Raw genomic sequence first — 25,328 nt, forward strand, 5'->3', positions numbered from 1 at the left:
CCATAGGAGTGCACGTGACAGGCGCACAAGCCACAGGCGCGCATGCGATAGGCAGAAGCCACCACACGATAGGCGCACAAACCATAGGTGTGCAGGCGAGAGGCATACAAGTCATAGATGCACAAGCCATGGACATGCACGGGATAGGCGCAAGTGATTGGCGTACAAGCAATAGGCATATAGGTGAACGATAAACAAGCTGAACGCATGCTACTGGTGCATCAAAACTGTGAGGCGCATTATTGCCCTGGCTGAAAAAACCCACAATGCACGGGAAAGCCCAAGACAGTCTAGGCTTCTCATTAGAACCTAACTGATACTTATACTAGCCTTAAACCGCAAACGACCCTTAGTTACAGGGGATTGAAGCGAAACTGATCAAAGCAAAAGGTAACTTTCCTCAACAAGGCAGGAAGAGATGAAGCATCACTGCTACCAAGCTGATCCGATATGATAAAATTAAAGAGGGAAAAATGTCAAGGGACTCCTCTTATTCTTACCTGAGTCTTCCAATCAGAGAATGAATTCTGGTGGTAAAACTGGCGCCACTAATGCCGGACCTAGTGCCCAACCAGATCGAACAGAGGAAGGGGACAATGGGCACAGATCCGCACCCCTTTCTGACATGTCCCCGGTTCCCTGTCAATCCAAGCCATGAGGGAGTAAGACAAGATGTGCCAAAGACAAGGCAAGAAAAAGCAGGGGTGCTGACCCTTCCTCCAACACAGGAAAAACCCCGAACCTACAGAGATTCTCGGTAGGATCGCGCAGGAAAGAAAACACTAATATCAATAACAATAATAATATCCTGAAAACTTACCAAGTGAACATAAAAAATTGCTCCTTCATATCAAATCTAATGCCCTGAATCAATGGGAAGCTCATTTTGAGTAACAGATAAAGAGAAGTGGCAGAGGACCTAACCAGTTACTAAATGGGGAAGCAGACAAGACAAACATCCCTTTAACTCAAGTCTTACTAATATTATCCTCTATAGTATTTTCTACAACCTAACAAACCATCTCCGTTTGCGATAAATTACTGCATTTTGTTCAACTATGATTCATATAGTTCTCTAATCATAACTTTTCCCTCAGTAAAACATATCTTGAGGGTCAATAAAACTGGAATAATGCCTATTACGGCAACTCTTGCCTTACAGGTTCTTACTGAACAAATATTAAAAAGTAAAAGAACAACCCAACAGAAAATCCAGTATAATCTGTGGAACTACTACTGAAACCAGCAACAGAAGTAGACTGACTGGCTACGAGTTTTTGTATCTATTGGTCACCTGATGGGGGGTAGGGGAAGTAGGATAGAAAACGGATATTCGTAAGAAACTGAGACTTCTTTTTTTTTTTAATATGTTGAATTACCGATGGTGTGGAAGTAAAAGCTATATAATGGAGAGGTAAGGTTCATTTCAAAAATTACATTTCTAAAAGTCCCATATTAAGTCATTATTCTAAGAGTTGGATAATATTCAGGGTAGGTTTGCCATTTTTCCACAGTCTCTTTAGAAATAACTTCTCCTTTTTTATTATTTTATATATTCTTTGCCTTTACTCATCCACTTCAGTATTGCAAACAGTTCTTTGCTTCCCTCTGTCTACTTCATCTTCTCTCTAGACACTTACCTATTACCTTCCCTGTCTGTCCTCTGCCAGAGCTGGAAGTCTCAATCATTCAAAACAATTACCAACTTTGTGGCATAATTTCTACTATGAGATTTCATGAACAGAAAAAGCACTTAAAAATAAGAAATTAAAATAAAACACATGTTTACAACATAAATTTCTGTCAGCAGTTGAGCTCATTAGAAAAAACCATGAATCATAAGAGAAAAACATGAGTTAAAAACATCCTGAAGCTTTGGCACCCTCTTTTCTAAATACCTTACTATGATGATTGCAGTACAATATAAAAAACTGACATCAAAGTATGTTAAAGCAAATACATCTTCAAACTTCTCTTTTAATAAGCCTCATGGCTACATGAACATGTAAATAAGAGTACTACATGAAGAGAGAGAACTATCTACCCAATCAAAGTGGGCTGGTCACAAGGCTGTTCCTACACTATGGCATCTAACAGCCATGGGAAAAACACAAAGGAAATTAGCACCACTTTCAACAGCAGTTAAATAACAAAAACAGTATACCACAATCACATGGAATAAGCAAGGACAGTAACAACAGAATAAAACATGATAAATGAAATGACCTTATTAGCCTGATATTGTATCTTGACACCTGCAAAGCAAAGCATAAACTGATACGAATATTGGAGGAAATATATATGCTTTCTTATGCAAATTTGTAAGTTAATCTGTCTTTTGAAGTCTCACATTAATCTGGCAATGGATTCAACTTATCACAATCAAAAAGCTCCACTTAATGTTGTTATAATAGACTTGATACATTTCTCCAACAGTTTACAGGAAATTACTGTACTTTATACTTCCAATTTGAGTTCCTCTAACTTTTTCATCAGCAAAGTCAATTTATCTTCAACATTCTTCAAAGGTTCTTGCACTTGTTCAACTAACTCTCCTGTGGCCATTTGAACCTGTCCACGACGTGTGGCAACAATGGCCCCTTGTACTGACATTCTTGTAGCACTCAAATTTGGAACAGCTACTTTTGGAGGAAGTCCCTTAACTGCATCTAAAGTTGCATCTAGTAAGTACGAGGCACGATGAAGGGATGCTACAGCGGTGAGAGTATCTTTTTCCCAACCTTGCTTCTGAGTTGATGCTGCTAAAGCCTTTTTAAATTGTTGCATGGCCATGAACCGTGTCTCAGGACTAGGTTCAGGATTGGCCTGTGTTAGCAAACCATACAGATACCATAATTCTGGATGGGTTGGGACTTCACTTGTCAATCGGCCTAACAGCTCAGAGCACTTCTTATATAGTCCTTTCACCTCTCTTCCATCTGGATCAGTATCACCATCAACAATAGCTTTGACAATACGACCTATTATCTGAGTATCAACATGACGTTCCTTCATTGTTAAAATGCGATTATATGCATTGAGAGCTTGAGACATGTAACCAAGTGAAGTACTAACCAGCATAAAATTGTCCCAAAGCCTCCAGGAATCCATTTTACAACGTAAAGCTTCCTGTAAAGACTTCCATGCCCGATGTTTCTGATCCAGTTTCAAATATGCCTGACTCATATTGTTCCAAACTTCAAAGCTGTCCGGTTCAAGCACACTACACCGTCTATAAGCTTGGGAACATTTCTCCCAATCTTCAGTTTGTAAGGCACAGTAAGCTAATCTCTGCCACACAGGAAACTGTAAACGATTAATTTCAAGGCTCATTTCATAGTGCAAAATGGCATTTTTATAATCTTTTCGCACATAGTAATAATTACCCAGGCACCTCTGAGATTTACCACTCTTATGTCCTGATAATTCCCATGCTTTCTTATAACACTCTATATCATCTGTTGCATCACCTAACAGACACCACAACTTTGGAGTTTCTTTCTTTTCCAACTGAGTTTTCACAATTTCTGCTGAACGCTGTCGCATCTGCAATTCATTGTAACAAGTAATTACATCTTCCCATAAATGAAGTCTTTCAAAAACTTCCAAAGCTGTTTTAACACAGCCAAGTCGCATCAATATCTTGGCAAGTTCTTGCTGTAATTCCCAGTGGGGTAATACGAGTGATGTACCTAGCAATTTTAGCCTTTCATATCTAGAGGGTTCTTCTCTATTTACAGCAGCAATCAACTCCTCTACTTGGGTTAGGCATCGTTGCACTGCTCTTGATTCAACAGCTTCTATTTGTGAACGCAGCAACAATGCTGAATGCTGAAAGCACCAGTTCTTTGGATACTGAAGGAGAGCTGCTACATAAGCTTTAGTTTCCTCGTCAAGTTGTAAATCAGCAGCTGACGATCGCCGTTTGTGAGTAACAATAGCCAGGATGAGGGCTTGTTCAATAGGCCTCAGATCTGGTATGATGTCATCATCTTCATCTTTAAACTTGAACCTTGGGAGACGTGTATCATCATTTAGCATGATGTCTTTTGGTAGATCTGTGGGAAGGAGGTTATGGCCAGGGAGTTCACTGTTCATTATAGACTGATCATTGTATACAACTTTCACAATTAACTGTGGCCTGTCCTCCTCCTGCCATTTAGTTCTCTTTCCAAGGGCTCCACTCAAGCTTAATTTAACCTGTAAGGCATCACCTGCCTTTTGAAAATGATCACCAGCTCTTCCAACATCATAGAATTCAAGATGTAGATGACCTGCCTCAAGATGATACAAAGCAGTCAAGTCTCTTGACACACTGGTGCTCACTAACTGTGAATTATTTTCCACTTGATTTAATGATTGCAAAATTATTTCATATAACTGAGGTGATTTCTCATCTACAATTCGCTGATGAACCAGAGCACAGCGGAAACACCACCAATCAGCAGTTAAGCACGTAGACAAAGTAGTTTTTAAGTCTATAAGAATAAGACGAGCTAACACCAAATACTCTGGACAGCTGAGTAAGCTGTACACGCCCTCTGCATCACCCACTAGGGATTCTAATGCAATCTCTTTCACACTCTCACTAGTAAGACCTTCTGGTATCAACCCAGGTAACAGCGTCTCTGGTTCAGGACCAATTAGAGGTCCAGTAAAGTTGTTCTGAGTGAATAACTGAAGACAACAGATACCAACAGAGAGAACAACATGCTCTCTATGTGGCCCACCTTCATCCAAATAACAAAGCAGAACTTGTTTATAATGATCTGCAATTGACATACTGGTGCAACGTCTCTCTTTATTGATGCCCAAAGCTTCTTGACATTCCTTTTCTTTTAAAGCGATAACGTAGCTGCCAGATGCAACAAGTTTTGCTACATTTAGCCATCCTCCTTTATCTGCAATCATGGAATACTTTAGTAGAACTTATGCAACTGTGAAAACACCTGGTGCCAGGTTACAAAAGAAGAAAAAGTCTATAAATAGGTTCAGTTACAGTTTACATGAAAATTTTCAGTTAAAAATATTAATCCATACTGACAAAGTTTAATATTAATTGAATCGAATTAATTTATTTTACATACAAACCCATTAATTTACAATACCCTAAGCTTCAGCAGCAGCAATATCCAGATGCATCCCAGACAAAAAAGTCCTTACCTCCCACCTTACAGAAAGTGCATTTGGGTCACTCAGCACCATGCCAGTAAATTTGGTCATTATTTGTGTAGTCTGAACCAGCTGCAATCAGGGAAGCGTAGGGAGGAGGCATTTTCGGTCAAGTAGTAAGGGTTTGCAACAATCACACTTAACCATCGAGAAGAGGAAACCTCAGTGAGAAGCCATGCTTCCAGGGTCACATACGGTGGCACAGGGCATCCAAATTTGGGTTACATTACTGCAAGTCCTTGTTTCTCTCTCATTTTTGTTCCCTTCCACACCCAAATTTGGGGCTGCAGTTGGGTGACCAAGCATTTATGATGGGAATTAACTTCAAAATTTTTCAGCAAATCACATTTCACAAGTCTTAGAATAACTGAATAATGATTATTTCCCAAGTTAGTATCTGGTCTGGTCTAGCCTATGCCATTGCTATAAATATGAAGTTAATACAGTATTTTTAATCAATTTAGGAGAAAAAACTATTCTGACAATTTTAGAGTGAATGGTACTACTGTAAATAATTACCAACCTTACTGGTACAAGATATGGTAAGCTAGGCTACCCTACACAATTTTTATATTTTTTACCTTTAACAGTAGTTCTTGATATTAAGTGTCTTTTTTTGCATTATTCTTAAGTCTCACTAATATGCTTAATACATAATCATACTAAATTCTATCAATAAATTTTGTTACCAAGCTATTTACCAATGAATGTTGTTACCAACCTGCACCTTTTCTAAATTCTTAATGTTTCAAAGTTAAAACAAGTAGGACTCCTAATCAGATTATTTTGTCCCAATACACTGTGGGTAAGAATAGCTAGTGTATTTTGAATATCTATAGTTACTTTCACCTGGAAATGTGAGTAGTACATGGACACTGATGAAACTTGACTGGTTCTTTTGTTCAAGTTTCACCAATTATGTGGGATATAGGAATTTAGGCACTGCTTGAAAAAACTGTCTTCAATTCTTAGTCATGGTTCCTTTGGTGCAGTTTTAACTCTTGCTCCTTAGATTACTTGACTGTGCAAAATTTCATGGAAAGTTTTTTCCTCCACAGGGATGGACTATTACATTACTTTTCTTTGGGGACATTTAGCACTTGTAAGTACTTCCTAACTCTTTTGACTGTCTGAAGTGCAACTCATCTTTAAATTAGCAGGACGACAGACACTTGTGGTACTGTAACCATTCAGTAATATTGCCAAAAAAGAAGATATATACACGCAATCAGAGAAAATTATTACAAAGATACCTTTCTTGACAGTTCACAATTTCCACCTTGGAAATAAGTTTTGTTTGTGAATTGTAACGGGAACTCCCATGCTGTAATTAAATGTCTCGAAATTTCCTCAAAAGCTTTTGTTCAGAGGTGACTAAATATTTTTTGCTAACCAAAAACCCTAGTGGTGTCCCAGACATTGTTTTTGAAACATACAAAGTGTGGATTTGGGTAAACATCAATTTGAGCAACAAAGGCCTCTTAGTCATACTTGGGTATTATGGGGAGAATGAGAGGGACTCTTAAAGCTTTTGAGGACTCTAAAACTTTTTATTGTGCCATTTATAGAGCCAATGGCTCGTAAGCATAATTGAATCTTTTCAATGTGACACCATGCACTAAGTTGGGTGGAGAGGGCAAAGCCTGTTAGCCAGATAAGGACCAAGTGCTTCGCTTCCCCCAGCATGGTAAGGCCTTGGCACCCAGGTTAGGTTAATTTAGGGGTGGTTAGGTTAGAATATAATTCATTATTTATTTTAATTTACAGTGCCCTATGTTAGCTTGAGTGGCTGTGGCCCCCTGGCCAGGTATGGACCCAGTGCCCTCGGTTAAGTCAGGTTAGGTTGTAACCTTATTATTTTAATTTACAGTGCCCAAGGTTAGGTTAGGTGGGAGGGGAAGGCGCTCTTGCTAGGTAAGGACTAAGTACCCTACAATAAGTTAGGTTACATACAGCCCAACATTTCACTCATTTTGTTTTCTCTCACACAATGCACCATGTTTTTCTACTGTGGTCCCCCATAACCATAACTGTTGAGTATATCAACTGAGGATATGCATTACTAATTTACTACTGAAATAAATTCCAGAAATGGGTATAAGCCTAAACTATCTTACTTTAACATCATTACTCAATAATGGAGTTTTTATGCTGTGTTCTTAAGTCTTCTTAATAAGCTTATTATAAAAATCATGTTAAAAATAAAATTTCATTTCAAACCATTACAATTTGGACTTGAAACCATAATTTTCCTATGTTTTAATGTGTGCTCTGATTTCTGATGTTTGTTTCATTAGCAAATGACCTAACAAACCATGTGATAGTATGTCTCCATAAGTTTGTCCTTTATGCACATTTCATACTTTTGTGAACACGGATTTATTGTTTCAACAACTTCATATACTGTATGAACTAGTAATACCATTATTCTTTATAATGGTACTTGTAATTATACAACTGTTTTAATTATATGTATAATGTATAATATTCTTTGTGTCACTGTTAGCTACTGATTGGTATTATTATTAGTTCAGAATACAGTAAATGTAATTTTGAGTTAAGTAAAACTTGGGATAGCAGCAGTTTGATTAACGTAGTTCATCACAAACCACACATAAGTTAATATAACCAAGGGTACCAGGTCCTTCCCCTAGTGCATGATACTAATTTGAAACAGATCCATAAACTTACCTTACACCTAGGCTAATCTGAATGAGAACTATCAATGGAATTAAAGCCCTTGTATTTCACTGGTTTTGTGTATCCCCTCGCCCCCGGCAAAAAAACCGGTTTTTCCACTCTGATCCCCCGAAATTATAGGATAGTCCACAAGGGTGGAGTCTACTATCCCTAAAAGTACGATTGTCAGAAACGTTTGAAACACATTAAAACATGAAAATTATATTTTCTTGTCCAATATGCTACGCAATAATGGCTTAAAGTAAAATGAATCCCTAAAATCTACCAAACTTAGTATTACGACATTTTTACCATCTTATGTTTATCGCCTATTTCAACAATCGTCTCCACGGGGCTGGTACTAAACGCAGCGATCATGCCAATGCGCCCGGTGTTAAAGTAAAAATTTAACTAGAAACGTTAAACACACACTAGGCTAAAACGTGGGAAAAATAATATTTTCAACTCCGGTATGAGATTATGGTTTAAATTATAAAATCTATGTTTCCTAGTCCTGCTGTTCAACTTTGATAACCAATACGCCTTCGATACCTTAGGTTTGACAACCCCAGCATAGAATACATAACGTGATTTCATTCATTCTGTTACTTCATCATTATTTCTTACCGTCTACAACAGTTTCAGGTAGCCTGGCGTCAAATTCCGAATAAAGATACCTCCTCTCAAGATTATGAAATACTTCCTTCATTTTTGCGTTTGTTTACAACGCTCATGTCGTGCCTAACGTGATTTCTTCTTCTTGCGTTTAATGAATGACGCATCATCATCATCATCATCTATTATCCTTCGAGTTCCTCCTTTCCGCCCTTAATTGGTACATCCGGCTAACCTGTTTGTTTGTTAGTTAGTTTACTGTTTTTTTTAGAAACTTGCTTCTCTGTCATAAGTTTTTTTTTGAAGAGATAAATCTTTAGTTTTTCTTTACCCGTCTCTTAAGATTTTCACATCTTTTTAAGTTCTTGAGCAACTTACTAAATGCTGTTTCTAATATTTTTGGTGAATTTTGACTCCATTAATATATATTTTTTATATTTCCCAAAGCTTCCGCACGTATTTGCCCTTTTGGTCGTGTATTTCTATAGTGAAGCTCAAGAACCCAGGTGACTTGATCCTGTGGGGTTTTATTCTTCATTAATTTCTCTGCTTGTCAATTAACGTTTGTAACTTCTTCGGCAAATAACACTAGTTTAGCCTTGTGATTACATACTTATGTAGGACGTATGCAGAATTAATTCTTTATAAAAGCTTTATTTCTTAAGTTGTGAGGGCACTTTCAGTAGTTGCCCTTATTTAGTTTTGTTAGTACTTTTCCCAACGCCATTTGTGCTTCCTTAAGGATATAGCCAATTGCTTGTATATTGTCTTATGATAGATTCATTGTTATACGACAATCCCTTCCTTACTTTGTTTCACCCTGGCATAACTTCCTTCTAACAACATATACAGTACATATTTTTTATATCCTGTGCCTACATTGAGTATCTTGCTACATTCCTGGTTGGGGTTTCTAAGCCATTTAATTTAATATTTTTTTAATATCATCCCATGTGGTATTCTGCAGTCAATCATGTATGCTTTTACCTCTTCTTTCTTATACAGTACAGTATAACACTCAGATCATTTCTTCACCCTCTCTCTTTTTGGTGAACTTGGGGTGCTTTATATGTAGCCTAGCTTTCGTCATTATTACTGCCTTCATTGTTCTTAATTCTATAAATCTATTTCTTCTATTCTGATCAATGAATTTCAACAGCCAAGTGTGTCTTTTTAATTTCCATTTTCTGATTAAATCCTATCATTATTTCCTAGCCTTTCTCTTCTTCTGCAGTAATTTCATACTTTCTAAATCTACCCATCCTACTTTCACCCCAGTACTTTTTGTGGCTTCATTATTGAATCTTGTACTTCTGCATTCTTTAACCTTTCCCTGTCTGATGTTATGAACCCATATGAAGAGCATTCAGTTTTTATCTTTTTCACAGGCCATATACCTTTATGCTATTTGCACTAATGTGGCATGAAAGATGAATGTTTTGGCAGTCCTCTCACAACGCTGCAGTATATCCAATCATTTTGCTTTCCTTTACCATTCCCATAAGTTCAACATTGGCTACAAGGTTTTATATATTTCAATGAGATCAATTCTCATTTCTAAGACCACATCTCTCTTTAATCCTGAATTTCCATATACGTATTTCATTGGTCGCGAATTCTGTCATATCTTCCCTTTTGTCTCCCTAGCCTATAGAGCCGTCAGCGGAGTCTCCATCGAACGTGTCATTCGCCAAGTCTCCGCTGAGCAAGTTTTCTATGGTGACTTCCCAGTTCTTCGCCATACAATTAGTCACGCCTAACGTGCCAGGTCAAGCGATTTCAATCATTTAAACTATATATGTATTTGATCACCTATTATCAATTATGTATCTTGTATTTCTTTATTCGCATGCATCAAGATTTTATCCACATTGGAATTCTGTCTGTTTTTATATTGTACAATGTACTTGCTTGCTGTATATTATTGTTAATTATATTGACCTCAGGTCACACACAATCTCATTGTCTTTCGCGACTCGGCGCCAGTTTGCCGCTACATAAACTGCCGGGTTCTGTTAAAAATTTTGCCTCTAGCACAAAACCAGAAAATCACAGTTACTATTACTAATAATGGGAAGAGTATGGTGGTGATGAGCTAGTAAAATGTGAGAAATCAAGGGGAATGTACTTGGGAAGAACATATAAGAGGTGCAAAAGAAACGACCAGGTAAAAGTGACTGTATTATGTTGTTGTTGATGTCTTAGAGCCAACAATTCTTGTTTCTTTTTGCCCGTAGGTGATCGTCTCTTGTTGTTGTTGTATTGTATTAAGCCAACTCTTGTGTTGACCCGTGCCAACACAAGAGTTGGCTTAATACAATACAACAACAACGTAATATAGACGATCACCTACAGGCCAAACAAGGAAAAACCCATTAGAATTGTTGGCTCTAAGACATCAACAACAACAACAACAACATAATACAGTCACTTTACTGGTCGTTTCTTTTGCACCTAAGTACATCTTTTACCAGCTCATCACTAGCTCATCACTTGTTTGTTTCCCATTACTAGTATAGTAACTGTGATTTTCTGGTTTTGTGCTAGAGGCAAAATTTTAAAAATATTTTCTTACTACGGAAGTTACCTCTTTGCCACCTTCAAAGTTAATTTCAGATGCTTTGAAATATACCATCATCCACAGATTGGTGTTCTTATTTCTACCTACGAGTGTAAGTTTTTTTAAACTAATGTTTACCATGTTAGTGGCATGTGAGCATTGTTTGGACCAAGTATTGTGATGTACTTCACTTTACCCGTTTCAATTTCTTTTGTTTTTACCCTTACTGCTCTTTCTTCTCTATTCATTTTATAAATAAACGATTCTTTCCACCTACCACTTACCTGCACCTCCAAACCATATTTTGGTGTCCCAATGCACCTGATGTAATCATCTTCCTTCCATATCACCACAATGATATAATCTTGCACAAGTTCATTTATTTCTTCCTCAGTTGTTTCCAATCGTAATTTTTCAAAGACTTAGCTTTCTTTATCTATGAACAACCTTCTGTTATTCTGCTCCCCTTTAACTTATTTGCTGATTTATGCCAATTTTACTCAATTCTTCAGGGTCTGATATTGGCTGTCCTATTACATTGTTTTTCTACTTTCATATAGCATTTTTCTTATATTTTATTATTCTACTGCTCAAAATTAGCAAGCTATTTATTAGTCCCCTACTGACAAAGTCAGGCACTACAGTTTATCCCAATGATTGTCAGTCCGTCCATCATGTTGTTATGCTTTGCCTAATCCTCACAACTCTTCCTACAGTTCTAGATATTTAAGTCAAACCTGACATAAAGGTAAGCTATCGTACAGCCATGTACGTGAAGGGAGATGATCCATCTCTAATCTGTCTTATTTGTCACTGCGCAATTGAACTGCCTTTTAATCATTATTGTTATTATTATTCAGTAGATGAAACCTAATCATATGGAACAAGCCCACAGTGTTTATTAAAAAATAAAAAATAAATTAATAAATTGCTAAAAACATTAAAATGCAAGGAGAACAGTATTAGGGTAGTAATGCATTACATCTTCGCCTGAACTTCTGAAGTCCCAATTGTGGCATTCTTTGTGAGGTTGTTCCACAGTCCAACAGTGTGAGGAATAAAGGACCTCTGGAACTCAGAGGTTCAACAGCAAGGCACATTTACTGCACATTGGTGCAGCTGTTCAGCGAATCTGGTTGCTCTCAGCAGATAAAGGTGATCAGGGATCAATTGTGAATGTGAAAGATCTTTGTTGAAATACAACTTATGAAAAAGTGACAAACAAGAGACCATATGTCGATGGCCCAAGTCATAACTGCTACTATTAGGAAACAGAAAGTTACCACTCTTTCTAAAAGATATAAACCTTGGGCAGATGCAGACAACCACACCAGGGAAAAGTATTCTAGCAAAGGAAGTACAAATGACTTACAATACGTTGCACTGATTCTATCACCGTTATAAATATATGAGGCCTTACGAACAATACCTAACTTTCGTGCTGGCATCTGCTGAAACTTTCATTCGACATTTCTCAAAAGTTATATACGAATCAAAAGTTACACCTAGAATACTGTAGTTAAAGCTTCAGACTCATTCAGCAAAATTCCATCCACCTGAAGGAGAGGGTGGGGTGGGAAATTTGTTCGAGATCCGCTAATCAATAGTGTTTTCGTTTTACTGCAGGTAGCCTCATATGCCACTGACTACAACATATCCTGATCCGGTCCATGTCCTGATTGAGGCCTGGGGCAGCTTTATTTCTCGTAAGTGGAGAATTTATTACACCCACAAGTGTTGCATCATCAGCATACTGAACAATCTTGTTTTCCAGACCAACAACCATACCACCTGTATACATTAAAAATAACAGTAGACCAAGAACACTACCCTGTGGAACTCCAGACACAACAGGTCTTGGTTCACTCACTAAAAATCTTATCCACAGCAACTCGCTGCTGCCTACCTGTAAGGAAATCTTGAAGTAATCCTAAAACATATCCACCAACTCAAGATTCTGAGATTTATATAGAAGTGCCTTGTAATTTACTAAATCGTAAGCAGCGCTAAAATCTATTTGAATTGCTCTACACTCAAATCCCTTATCAAGGCTCCCTTGCAAATGGCATGTCAAATCTAAAAGAGCATTGTAAGTACCTATCAGCTAACAATCCTTTAGATTTCACATACATATATTGTGGCTTAAAAATAATTTTTTCAGCAACGTTGGTGAGCACAGGGAGAATAGAGATTGGCCTGTAGTTGCTGCAGTTTGCAGATATGCCACTCTTTAGTACAGGCACTGTATTACTTGGCTTACGTTCATCCACAAAGATACTACGTCAACATAAAAATCTACAGCATCTACTAATCTCGGAAGACATCACACTAGAAACTTTTTTTTAAAAAACAAAAGGAAGAAACCATCAGGATCTTCTCTACCCCAGCTATCAAGATTATCTAGAATTTTCTTTTATTAACATCCCTAGAGTGAAATGCAAATTTTGTAAGAATAGGTTCAGGATGACAAGTATCAGGGAGAGGGATATCCTTAGCAGATTGCTTAGCTTCAAAAGCTCCATGAAGCAGTTCAGCCTTCTCCAATCTGCCATCATCTGTTAGTAGTGGTGGAACGGAAGACGAGCCTAACCCAAAGACAGATGATGCCAATTGGTCCACCACAGATGAGGCTGAGCAACTCCTTCAAGTTTCCTCTTTAAGGAATTACTGTAGGACTCAACAATAATGGTGTAATTTTCACTTGAACGGTTTTGTCTATACATGTTCAATTTGGCCTGTTATGGCAGGCCTGTCTACATGTACCATCAAACCATGGCTGGTCATTTGTCCTAAATTTGATGACCTTTCTAGGGACATACCTTATTAAAATAGCCATCAGCATTTCATTTAACTTCTTGGGATCAGCATCTAATACAGCATCTGAAATATTAAGTGCCTGACAAGCTTCAATAATGTGATCCCAATTGGCTCTGGATTTCACACAGACCCTTTTTCCAATGGTGGAATTAGGAATACTGTACACTGATTGACAGTTAAGTCTAAGTCCATCCCAACAGGGAGAATGCTCAGAAGTGCCTATATATTCACTGACATTCAATAGGTTTTGTATATTTCAACCTTCGCCATAACTTCTGAACAATATACAGCTATGTCTGGCTATCTGGTGCTTGCTCCCCCATGCAAAAGAACATGGTTAGATCCAAAAATCAGCTGCACAAATACCCTTACCTTTGGAAGTCAATGTTAGGCCAAAGAGATTACTGATGTCTCCATTCCTCCAAACCACTGTAAACCCAGTCAGAGGTTATCTTCAAACATCACCACACATCATCCAAGCACTGGCCTCGGAAAATTCCAATATAGTATATTGGTTTCATCAAAAAAAGGGTTTCATTGTGCTAATACACACCCAACCCAGTTAAACACCTGCAACATGACAATACCTTCCAGTTATGCCCATTGCAATGAAAGAAAGGAGCTATGGACAAAGCAAAGAAGGAAAATTTTTGACTGAGGCTTCTATACCAAGAGACTGAGAAGAACGGTGTACATAATTATCTGCAATAAATCAGAGTCTGGAAAGGAAGCAGTAACTATCCCTAGGACTAGATGTATCTTTTCCTGCCATCTAATCTAAACGCTGGAAAATCTAAGGAAGTGCTCAACATCAGGAGCTTGATTAAGCTTTCACTGAGCTGCAAAACAGTTGTCTGCATCCATGTAATGTTCCCATACAAGAAGGTCATCTTGTAACACTAGCAACACTACCAAAAAGATTGCCTAAAACTTCAACTAGATAAAACTCTTTCAAGATGATGACTACCTCCCACCTTGGCTGAGTTCTTGTTCTACTAACTGCAAAACGGTGACTACTATGTAGAAAAAACATGCACTTCTTTGAGCAGTATCTTATGCTACTGCAAGTTGTTATGTCTGCAAACATCATGTCAAAGAATATATGAAAGAGCTTATCTGAGCAAGGAAAACAGAGCAAGAGAGTAGTTACAAGCTTAGAACAGGTGAGCATGACTAGAAGCACATGGCTCCTCCTGCAAGACCGGAAACAGAATGTCAATGGCATGAACAAAGCTGATGACATGTGAGCAAGGAGAGCTTGATTACAAACTGGTTGGTGAAGGAAGACTGATTAAAAGTTGCAGACACAAGCCTTGGAAATTCACAGAAGACTGGTAGTTGCACAACAAGTGGCAAGTGAATGAAGGATGGCAAGGGAGACAGGAAGCAGTAATGTGTAAAAAAAAGGAGTAATAGTAAAAAGAAGACAAAATGGTGCCAAGAGCAAAGCAGAACCAGGTTGAGTCAGTATCTTCACCTGGAAAGCAATTCTCAACAAAGTGACAAGGTGTATGACAAGACCAAAACTTCTGCTTGCATGGACAAGAACAGACGAAGAACTGAAGATGGCAAACATCTACATCTAATAGCTGCATTCATGCAAAAGGAAGGAATAGCAGTAAGAGAGAGACCTTGTGTAATACATCAATCCATCACCATACCACTACAGACCCATTTCTAAAGATAGACTAGAGGCACACAAGAGGCACCTTGGAAGAGGTGCTCCAGCGCTACCGCAATAACCACCTGACAAATGGGAACTGGAATGAAACTGGGAACCACAGAAAACACCGAAACAGAAAAATCCTGACCTTGTAAATGCCCCTCCAACTCATCTACTGGAATGGAGCCTAATCTTGCTAAGAAAACATAATTCTGGGAATGAGCATGTTCTGACAAAAGGTAGTTATATATCTAGGCAGTAAAGGCAAACTCTTGCCTAGCATGCCAATACATCTTGCAGAGGTGAGAAAATGATCTAAGAAGAGATACTTTGAACGATAGCTTTGGTAAACTGCAAGAGCACAACCACAAACAAAAAAATTAAGCAACCACTCATGCTCAAATCTGAAAGTAGAATTTTCAGTAAATTAAGAATAACATGTTAAAACAGTTTTCATTTATTGTACAGCAATGAGAAGTGAAAACAAGCTTCTTGGCACTAAGCTTATTGTAAAACCAACATACAATAAAAATTTCATAATAAATATTTTATTTATACAAAAAAACTAATTCAGCTTTTTATTAATTTCCATAAATTGAGGACATGAGAGACCTTGTGCATATCTGCAAACCTACCAAAGCCAGCCGATCCTTTACTTGCAAAGTGGAATGAGGTACACTATCTGAGAGTTTGAGTGACAGAAGATCCAAAATTTTTCCAAGAACATCAGATAATCTGCCATTGAAAGAACTAATGAATATTTTGGAAGCATTATTGTTACAGAATTACCCCTATGTTCTGAAACACATAAGTTTGCAAAATTTTTGCACCCCAAGAGCAACAAGGCCTCTGTATTTAACACACTTGTAATCCAAGTTTAACCTTAAGAATACCTTCATCAAATTTCAGAATTAATTTTTCCTATAATCTTACATAAATATCATGAAAAATCTGATTCCACAACATCATCACTGCTGAGAATTAGAGTATCCATATCATCTTCACTCCCAATGACCTTAAAAGGGACTGATGCATGTCCAAATTGGTCACACTACTAAATGTACTTATTACAGGTTTTTCTTCAGTGATTATTTTGTATTCAGTTTCAGAGTCTCCACTTTCTTCTTTCAATATTTTGCATGCAGTTTCAGAGTCTCCACTTTCTTCTTGCAATATTTTGCATTCAGTTTCAGAGTCTCCACTTTCTTCTTTCAACATTTCCTTGCTGCCAGCAATACCACAGTCATCATCAGAACCTGTTTCATTTTCTTCATGTTTTCCATGTGGCTGAACAGCTCCAGTAACAGGATTTACAGGGGCATCACCCAGATCATCACCCCAATAGCCAGAGAGAAGCCTGGCATAATCTGTTTTTGAAACTCCCTTATCTTTGCGAGGTTTCCGAGGCTTCGAGCTATGATAATTTCGCTTGTAAGAAGGACTGTGGGTAGTCATGTGAAAAGCCAATTTTTGCTGAAATGAGAAAGTTATTGATGTAAATCTTGAAAAACCTTTTGACTGAATAGTTATCAAACAAACAGTTTTGTTCCTAAAGACTAACACTACAACACTAGCACCCCTGCCTAAAGTATTCATAATCAAATATATCATGTATATCATTATACAATATGGTAGAATGAAAAAATTACATCTGGCCTATATGTGGTGGTCTTTTCATTATTTAGTTAGGAATCTGATCTCTTCAAGATTTCTGAACAACCCAGTTGGAAGAAACTTGAATTACTCCCAAACAAGCATTACCGTGCATAATTTATTTAAAGACAATATTGTACTTAAATGTCAATTTTGGTTGTCCCCATTCAATAATATGACACTTTCAAACATGCCAGTATTTGGCTGTCCCCATACAATAAATCTTACACTATATACAGTACACAGAACTTACAAGACACAAAAATGTATTGCATTTTGAAATTCAATAAATCAAGATAACATATGATTTGATAGCGTAGCTGCTGTTCGTTCTCAAAGGAGTTACTCTTACATGGTCCCACCAGGGCTCCATAAGACAGACCAACCAATTAAAGAAAATTCTCCCATAGTTGGTCTTGCCCAGAATAGTGCTTGTTGGCACAGTGATAAAATATAAAGGACTCAGGACAGGAGAACTCTATCTCCTCTCCTACAGTGACTGCCTCAGCTTTCACTACGTTTACCCCACACAGATGTGACAACAACATAAGTCTGCAGCATCTCCATTACACTCTGGTCTGTCGAACAGTTCACTTATCCCCAGGTTGCACTCCGGAAATCGTGTTTGACTATGCATTTTATGAGCATCATTACTCCAATCAAGCTAAGTACATTACTTAGTTTTTAAGACGTTGTGAAAAGTTTTATTTCCTTAAGATTTTAACAGGCAGGCTTATATACTGTATGTTTAAACTGGGAGCCAGTAGGCCTCTTGCAAGGCGAGAAGTTAGGAGTAGATAGCTAGGCTACATTGTAATTGCCATGCTGTTTTTTTCTTGTTTACGAAACATAGATGTGATAGTAGTTCCCAACTGTGCTTGACTTACAAGTCTTAGTGTTTACTAAAGGCCTGCATTTCCTTCGTAGTATTTTATAATCAAACTACAGTAAACCCCCTGTACTCACGGTATCACGATTCGCACTCTCCTATTCGCAGATTTCTCTAAGGAACATATATATGCATTATTTGCTGAAAATCCGCCCATTCAATATTTTTCACTGAGAAATATTCACTAATTACTGTATTTTCATCTCATTTTCATGACTAAATGCACTTTTTGTGATAAAACTATTAAAATACTCAGGTAGTGCTCGAGTTATGACATTTCAACTTACGATAATTCGATTTTGCAATGGGGTATGCAATTAGTACCGATACGACAATATCTATAAAATATTATTAAATTTCGCGCGGGCACAGGCAGCAGCATACAGGCAGCGAGAGAGACCAAATTACAATAGACCAGCTTCTTTTCCTCCAATTCTTTAGCCCATCTTCTAGTAAAAAGTAACAGAGAATGATAAAAGTATTGTTAGTAACATTGTACTCTTGTGTAAATGCATACAGCCATAAACACCGACCGAGAAACTGTTGTTATGTTTATCACCGAATCGGATAACAACAGCCCTTTTGCATGTATTTCAACCATCGTACAGTATTACACAATTACCGTAGGTTATAGTACAATGACGTTAATTAGAATAGGACTGATATATTTTTACAATATACCCTTATTCGGTATGGATAACAGATCGGCAAGGAAACACTGCTAAATTCAAACTGCAATTTGTAGCTGAAGCTGAGAAAACAATGTTCAAGCTGCTAATGACTATAAATTATCATGCATCAGCAACATGGATGAAACTCAACCATAATTAAAATTGGAGAAAGTATTTTAATCAAAACTTCTGGGCATGAAAAAACACATTACTGCTATTTTTACTCTGATAAACAATAAATACGTAAAGCTCGTATTATGATGAAATCCAGTAAAAATAGCGAACGGAATCTGGATTTTTTTTTTACGCAAAACAAACGCCCCCAAAAGGCCAACGTCATCTCTTAACGAAAAAAATGGCTAAGTTAATTTCACAACGAGACATATTCAGGTTATATTTTGACTTAAAAACATTTCGTACAGTATAACGAAAAATAACCTTGCCCCATATAAATAACGTATCTAGAGATTCATTTACGCAAATTAAAGGAAGAAAAGCACTCTGAACTGAGTTAAACAAGGCAAATTATAAATACTGCATAAATGATTTTCAAACCAAAACATTGATCGCTATGATCACAATTTTTAATACAAAAGCAATATAAGAATATGATAGGTAAGCTAATTCTTGTTTGTTATTCAATTTCTCTTTGTACCGAATTATCATAAGTCACTCTGCATGAACCTCCAGAATTAGTTGATATTAATAATTACTATACCATGTATGTACAGAGTATACTTTATAGTGTAGGCTAGGCTACCAGATATGTATACATGGTACTGAATATCTTAGTGTAGGCTAGGCTACAATTGAGACACGTTTTTTCCAACAAACAATGGGTTTTTCTGGAACCTAACCCCATCGTAAGTAGGATAATACCTGTATAAGCATTTTTAATATTTTTTATGTTTGAACTATCAAAATAGGCATTTCTAAGTGTTTTTAAAAGGGTTCTAAATGTTTGTGGGTTTTAGCTATTTGGGGGGCGGGGGGTACGCATCCCCTGCAAATACAGGGGGTTTACTGTAATGGTTTTAAGATAACACAGTTCCCCAGTTATCCTTAATATCAGGGTTCTTTTCAAGTGTTAAAGGAAATACATTCATGCAGAACTACTTCCAACGTGTATTACTCTGCCGGTAGTGACTTCACATGTGCTGAGAAAATTGTGATGTTTGTCATTTTCCTAAGGAATACAAAAATACTTTTTTAGTAGTGGTGAGCTTTGCCAAACAATTTAAAATCTTAGAAATACTGCTTTTACATATTTTTGGTACGTTAATTCCAATAATTACTGATATTATTTATGTACCAATATCCTTTACCTAGTGCTTGGGAGTAGACCAGCAATCAAAGGTTATGAAACATGTAGAAATATGCAGTATGGATATCCATTTAGTTTTGTCTTAATTGAGTTAAGAAGAATTTGTGAGTATGTAAATCCTTTAAGGCAACATTATTGTAGCAATTGTAAATTAATATTTGTATTTTATAAATATGACCCACTGATCTGTTTCCTTACATCATACTATGGACATGTACTTGTGGCCATGTAGGCCTGGGATAATTTGAAGTGTTTGCAGCCTGTACAGTAATATACGTAACTAACACTAGTTGGTTTTTATTAAACGCTTGTTCCTTTTATCACTACTAGGCTACTATTACGCAGGACCTACACATTACCAGCGCCATAGCAAATTGCTCGGTCTGCTTTTCGCCTGTGGAAATGGCTCTATCTACTTGCCATTAGCCAGCCCTGAAGGAATAAAGAAGAATGTGGTTGGTGGCTGGACATGTGTGAAATATGCCTCATACTTTTTGCAGCATGTTTCATTTTTAAACTGTCTCTGTGAGTTATAGGTTTCAATAGGAGTATGGAAGGAGGTGACTTCTGTACAATGTTCCGGTTCTAGGAACTCCCACTTCAACTTCACTGATGGAGACGAAGAGTCTTTTCTTGGGAGAGAGGTCATTGATACCTGGCATGATGTCGATAATGCCACTGAAATTTCCATTCCGAATCCGGAAGATCTAGGGAACATTCTTCTGCTTTATGTGAGAGATACTTCAAATGAGAATCTAGCCTTTCCCAAGCAACAATCTTGATTTGAGGGGACCCTGACAGGGTCCACCCAACCCCATCCAAAATGTCTGTACCTTCTAGGGGGTAGTGATTTATCCTGGACGTTTTTACTGGCAGGCAGTGATGATAAGACTGCCTTGGCTTGATCAGTTCATGCAGGCTTCCCCAATAGGAAAATTCTGCTTGCTGTACTTTCTATACTGCCAGGCAGTGATGATACAACTGCCTAGGATCATCATTTCATGCAGGCTTCCCTGATAGGAAGTTCCACTTGCTGTACTTTCTGACACAAATGCCTTGGCTCAATCAGTTCATGCAGGTTTCCCTGATAGGAAAATTCCGCTTGCTGTACTTTCTATACTGCTAGGCAGTGATGTTATGACTGCTAGGTTCATCAGTTCATGCAGGCTTCCCTGACAGGAAATTCCACTTGCTGTACTTTCTGATAAGGCTGACTTGGCTCAATCAGTTCATGCAGGCTTCCCTAATATGAAAATTCCACTTGCTGTACTTTCCATAATGCCAGGCAGTGATAAAAGAACTGCCTTGGCTCATCAGTTCATGCAGGCTTCCCTAATAGGGAATTCAGCTTGCTGTACTTTTTATACTGCCAGCAGTGGTGATACGATTGCTTTGGCTCATCAGTTTATGCAGGCTTCCCTGATGGGAAAATTCAGCTTGCGGTACTTTCAGAATTCCAGAACGGAAATCATGAACAGCATCAAGGATGACTCCATGAGAATGTAACTTCTTTGGGGACTCACTTGCTACAAAGCATCTGCATATAGATGTTATCCATGAATCCTAAGAGGAATTCAGGTCTGTCCAGGATATGGAATTGTTTGTGATATGTAAAAATTTCTCATCCTTTAACCCCTTAAAGGACCTATTTTTTTAAACATGTGTCAAAAAAGATTCCAATTATTTTATTTTATTAATTGAAAATATAAGTTGTTTAGGCACTAAACTTCTTAATTTCAACATAAAATTATGATTATTTTATGTAAAATGGTGATTTTTAGAAAATCAATTTGAAACCTTTTTATGGTCATTAACAAGTTATCTCGTACAAATTATACTTATTTTGGTCTATCAAGAGATATCTCGTATGCTTAGTTTTAGTAATTTTGAAAGTAGGCATTTCAAGATCAGTAAATGATTCTTCAGTATCACTGTCATGGTAACCTGCCATAACTGGGCTAAAATAATAAATAAACAAAATCAAGAGACTAACAAATTACATGACATCGAAGTAGTAAATCAATAATATTTCATATAAAAAGTTTAAAATGACAAATAAAACAACCAAACTTGCCTAAAAACAGTTGAAAAGAAGAAACGAAGCACACAGATTCTCAAAGTCACCACTGGAGAGCTAGTAATAGTGGGTACTCGGCATAAAAAAAAAAATTATGCTTGAAGTATCACAAAATGGTCAATAGACTAACAAAAGACACGACGTCAACGTAATAAATCAATAATATAACATAAAAAGAGTCTAAGATGTCAAATAAAACAACCAAACTTACCTAAAAACAGGCAAAAGGAAGCAAAAAACAAACAAACAAACGACCAGGATGGTCACTGAAGTGCTACTAATGATGTGCAGTCGGTGCGAAAAAACAAAAAAGTCATTCTCGATAACTCATGACTTCCAGCAGCAAGTACAACTGGCAAACGTATATAGCACGCACGAGATATCTTGTAGAAGCCTTAAAACAACACTATGGATTATGAGACATCTTGTATTAGTCCTATATTAGCATTTAACATTTGGAGCCTCGATGGCTCGGTTGGTAGAAGCAGCAACCTCAGACTTCGTAGAAATCTGTGGCGAGGGTTCAATCCCCGCAGCCGACCCGTCAGAGAAGGCGGACACTTTGCTATCCGTGTAGACATCCCGGGATTATGTATGTAATCAACGGATAGGTTTGCTGAAATGCAAATGGGTGTTACAGACTAATACACACATAAACAAAGCCACTCCAACATCTTCTAAAAACATAACAGACACTTCACACGTCTCGAACTGTCGACCTACCCGCCCAGTTCTCCTTGCTGCTGGGAGAAAGGGAGCTGGGGATTTGATACAATACAGGTACACATTCGCTACCGGGGTCTAAGCGATGTCAGGCAGGGCAGCTGATCAAGGCTACGGCCTACCCCACCGCCAAATCAAAGTCCTTCAAAAGAAGGCATCGTGCTTACCCCATATAAAAATGGGAAAAAAGCATGTTAAAAACGAAGAAGATTAGCATTTAACATTTTTACGAGATATCTTGTGGTAAGTCGAAAATTTTTAGAACACTGATCACTAGATACCTCAGGTTAGTCTGGTAAGGGGTTAAACTAGAGGACTGGGAGGCTACAGAGTCTGCCCAAGCACAGATAGGCTTCTCACCAAAAATCTTAGGTCACAGGAACAGGGTAATGAAAAACCCAAGCTCAAAAAGAAGTTGAATCAGTTGCCTAGATCCCTGTTGAAATCAGAATGGATAAGAGACAGCCTACTCACTCCCAGAGCTCTGATTCCTGTTCTTTATTGCCAGACCCTAAAGGGTATCTGGAATAAATAAAGCACTTGATAGCCTGTGATTTTACCTTGAGTAAAAAATTCCAAACACTATTGCCATGAGAGTGGTGGTCATGCTGAGATATTGCTGGGAAAGGTGCAATAATCCTGCAACTAGGCTATGCATAATTACGTAAGTCATCACTGGACTACAAAGAATAATATGTACATTGGTTCGTGTGTTGTTTCTTTATTGCCAATCCCTATGGGCATCCGGAATAAAGAAAATGGTTAATACCCTATGACTATACCTTGGACCAAAAATTAATCTGGGCTGCTGGGATTTACTTGTTAGGAGGTAAACCATTTTGCCACCTGTCAATTTCTTTTGTAAGCTCCTTTGAGCACGAACAGTGGCTACGCTATAAAAAAAAACAGGTTTTGACGTACGAAAAACCTATTTTTATTAGCTTCTGTGAGTCATAAAACCCACCCACATTTCCTGACGAATGGCAAGGGACTGGGGCGAGCATTATCTTGCACAGACAGTGTGTAATGAAGATGTTGCCGACTTATGTTATTGTCACATTTGTGCGAGTGACATGTAGTGAAAGACGAGGCAGTCATTGTAGGACAGGAGATAAAGCCATCCTGTCCTGAGTCCTTTATATTCTATCACTATGCCAACAAGCACTATTCTGGCTGAGACCAACAATAAGAGAATTCTTTGTACTGTAATTAGTTGGTCTGTCTTATGGAGCCCTGGTGGGACCATGAGAATGTAACTCGTTTGAGGACTTGCAGGAACTACCAAAAATAGGTTTTTCCTATGTCAAAACCTGTTTTATGCTGTATTACCTTTGTGGCAAGACGCAGTGAACAAATGCTACACTGGTAAATTGTTGTACCCTCATGCTTATCTCTTATGTGCTTGGTAAGATTCCTTTCAGCATAAAAGTACCTGGAAAATATTGATAAATATAAATGGAAAATCAAGAAACGCAGTCTTTCATAAATACACAGATTAAAATTTATCTCATTATATCAGCTACATGAGTATAATAGAAGGCTGATACTTTCAACAAGTTCACTTGCAAAATTACAAACTAACTTACACTACAAGCATCTCATCTGCATACCAACAACAGATGTACAGGGTACTAGTTAAGCAATAACCTATGCTGGATTTTACCCATTTAATATTATAAACTCAGCTCCTTCCTTTTAGAATCTAAGAATATACCAAATTAAAAAGAAATTTGTATTTTTCCTAACACACGAACCTACGCTTTCATAAATGGAGTATTCCTTGCGCACCGTTATGCTCAGCTGTTTTAGACTTGTCTTTACAAAAACAAAATCCTAATGCTACCTGGAACCCCATTTGTCCATTGTATGAACCAGTCTGTGCTCAATGCTACCTGGAACCCCATTTGTCCATTGTATGAACCAGTCTGTGCTCAGTCCCGCACCAGCCTCCCAGAAGTGGGAGATCAGGCTATGTGGGGTGGTAAGAGGAGGGTAACATTACCTATAAGAAAGCATAGGTTTGTATGTTAGGAAAAATACAAATTTCTTCTTAATTTAGTAATGTATTGTTCCGACACATTTACTACCCTATGCTTTCATATATGGAGCCTCACCTACAAGTGGGAGGCCAATCTCTCCTGTAAACATGGAATGCCTTGTTCCTCATACCTCCCACACCTGTAAGGAATCAGTTTGTGAATAGCACTCACTCTTGATATGAAAACCATACGCTAAAGATTCTTCCTCTTGACGAAGCTGATTTAGAGCTCCACGTCTTTAAACGACTTGTTGTGCCGCCACTATCAGACATAAGGTGAATGTATCTAAGGACTTGTGTGCTATGTCCTTCAGGTAGAAAGAGGTGAAGGTTGTCTGGCGCTTCCAAACTCAGGCACGAAGGAACTACCCTACTAAACAGTTTTTCTTGAACACTACTGACGGACCTATTCCTCTGATGTCGTGTGCCTTGACCCTAGTTGAGGTG

The 25,328-nt window shown here is 37.7% G+C and overlaps 2 protein-coding genes across 5 annotated transcripts in view; both read right to left on the minus strand.

Moving 5' to 3' along the window:
• Positions 1-1,963: 1,963 nt before the first annotated feature.
• On the minus strand, positions 1,964-8,631 carry LOC136829473 (tetratricopeptide repeat protein 27). The gene is made up of 2 exons (XM_067088189.1): positions 8,479-8,631; positions 1,964-4,901 (listed from the first exon to the last, which is right to left on the minus strand). Exons 1-2 carry the CDS (start codon positions 8,558-8,560, stop codon positions 2,458-2,460), a joined length of 2,526 nt encoding a protein of 841 aa, XP_066944290.1. The 5' UTR covers positions 8,561-8,631; the 3' UTR covers positions 1,964-2,457.
• Positions 8,632-15,947: 7,316 nt separating this feature from the next.
• LOC136829475 (transcription factor IIIA-like) overlaps positions 15,948-25,328 on the minus strand; it is a 72,745-nt gene continuing 63,364 nt past the window's right edge. For all 4 annotated transcript variants that reach the window (XM_067088197.1, XM_067088194.1, XM_067088196.1 and 1 more), the window contains exons 7-8: positions 24,173-24,275; positions 15,948-16,979 (exon numbers count right to left, since the gene is read on the minus strand). In XM_067088197.1, the coding sequence (XP_066944298.1) occupies positions 16,488-16,979; positions 24,173-24,275 (595 nt within the window). In that variant the 3' untranslated portion in view covers positions 15,948-16,487. The remainder of the gene's footprint in view (positions 16,980-24,172; positions 24,276-25,328) is intronic.

Source organism: Macrobrachium rosenbergii, chromosome 44, assembly GCF_040412425.1.
Source record: "Macrobrachium rosenbergii isolate ZJJX-2024 chromosome 44, ASM4041242v1, whole genome shotgun sequence".
NCBI classification, from domain to species: Eukaryota; Metazoa; Arthropoda; class Malacostraca; order Decapoda; family Palaemonidae; genus Macrobrachium; species Macrobrachium rosenbergii.

Bases quoted from the DNA above. Each gene is read 5' to 3' on its own strand.
- LOC136829473 (XM_067088189.1), bottom strand. From the start codon at position 8,560: ATGAAGGAAGTATTTCATAATCTTGAGAGGAGGTATCTTTATTCGGAA. The intron at 4,902-8,478 runs GTAAGAAATAAT...CCATGATTGCAG, and splicing joins ACCTGAAACTGTTGTAGACG to ATAAAGGAGGATGGCTAAAT.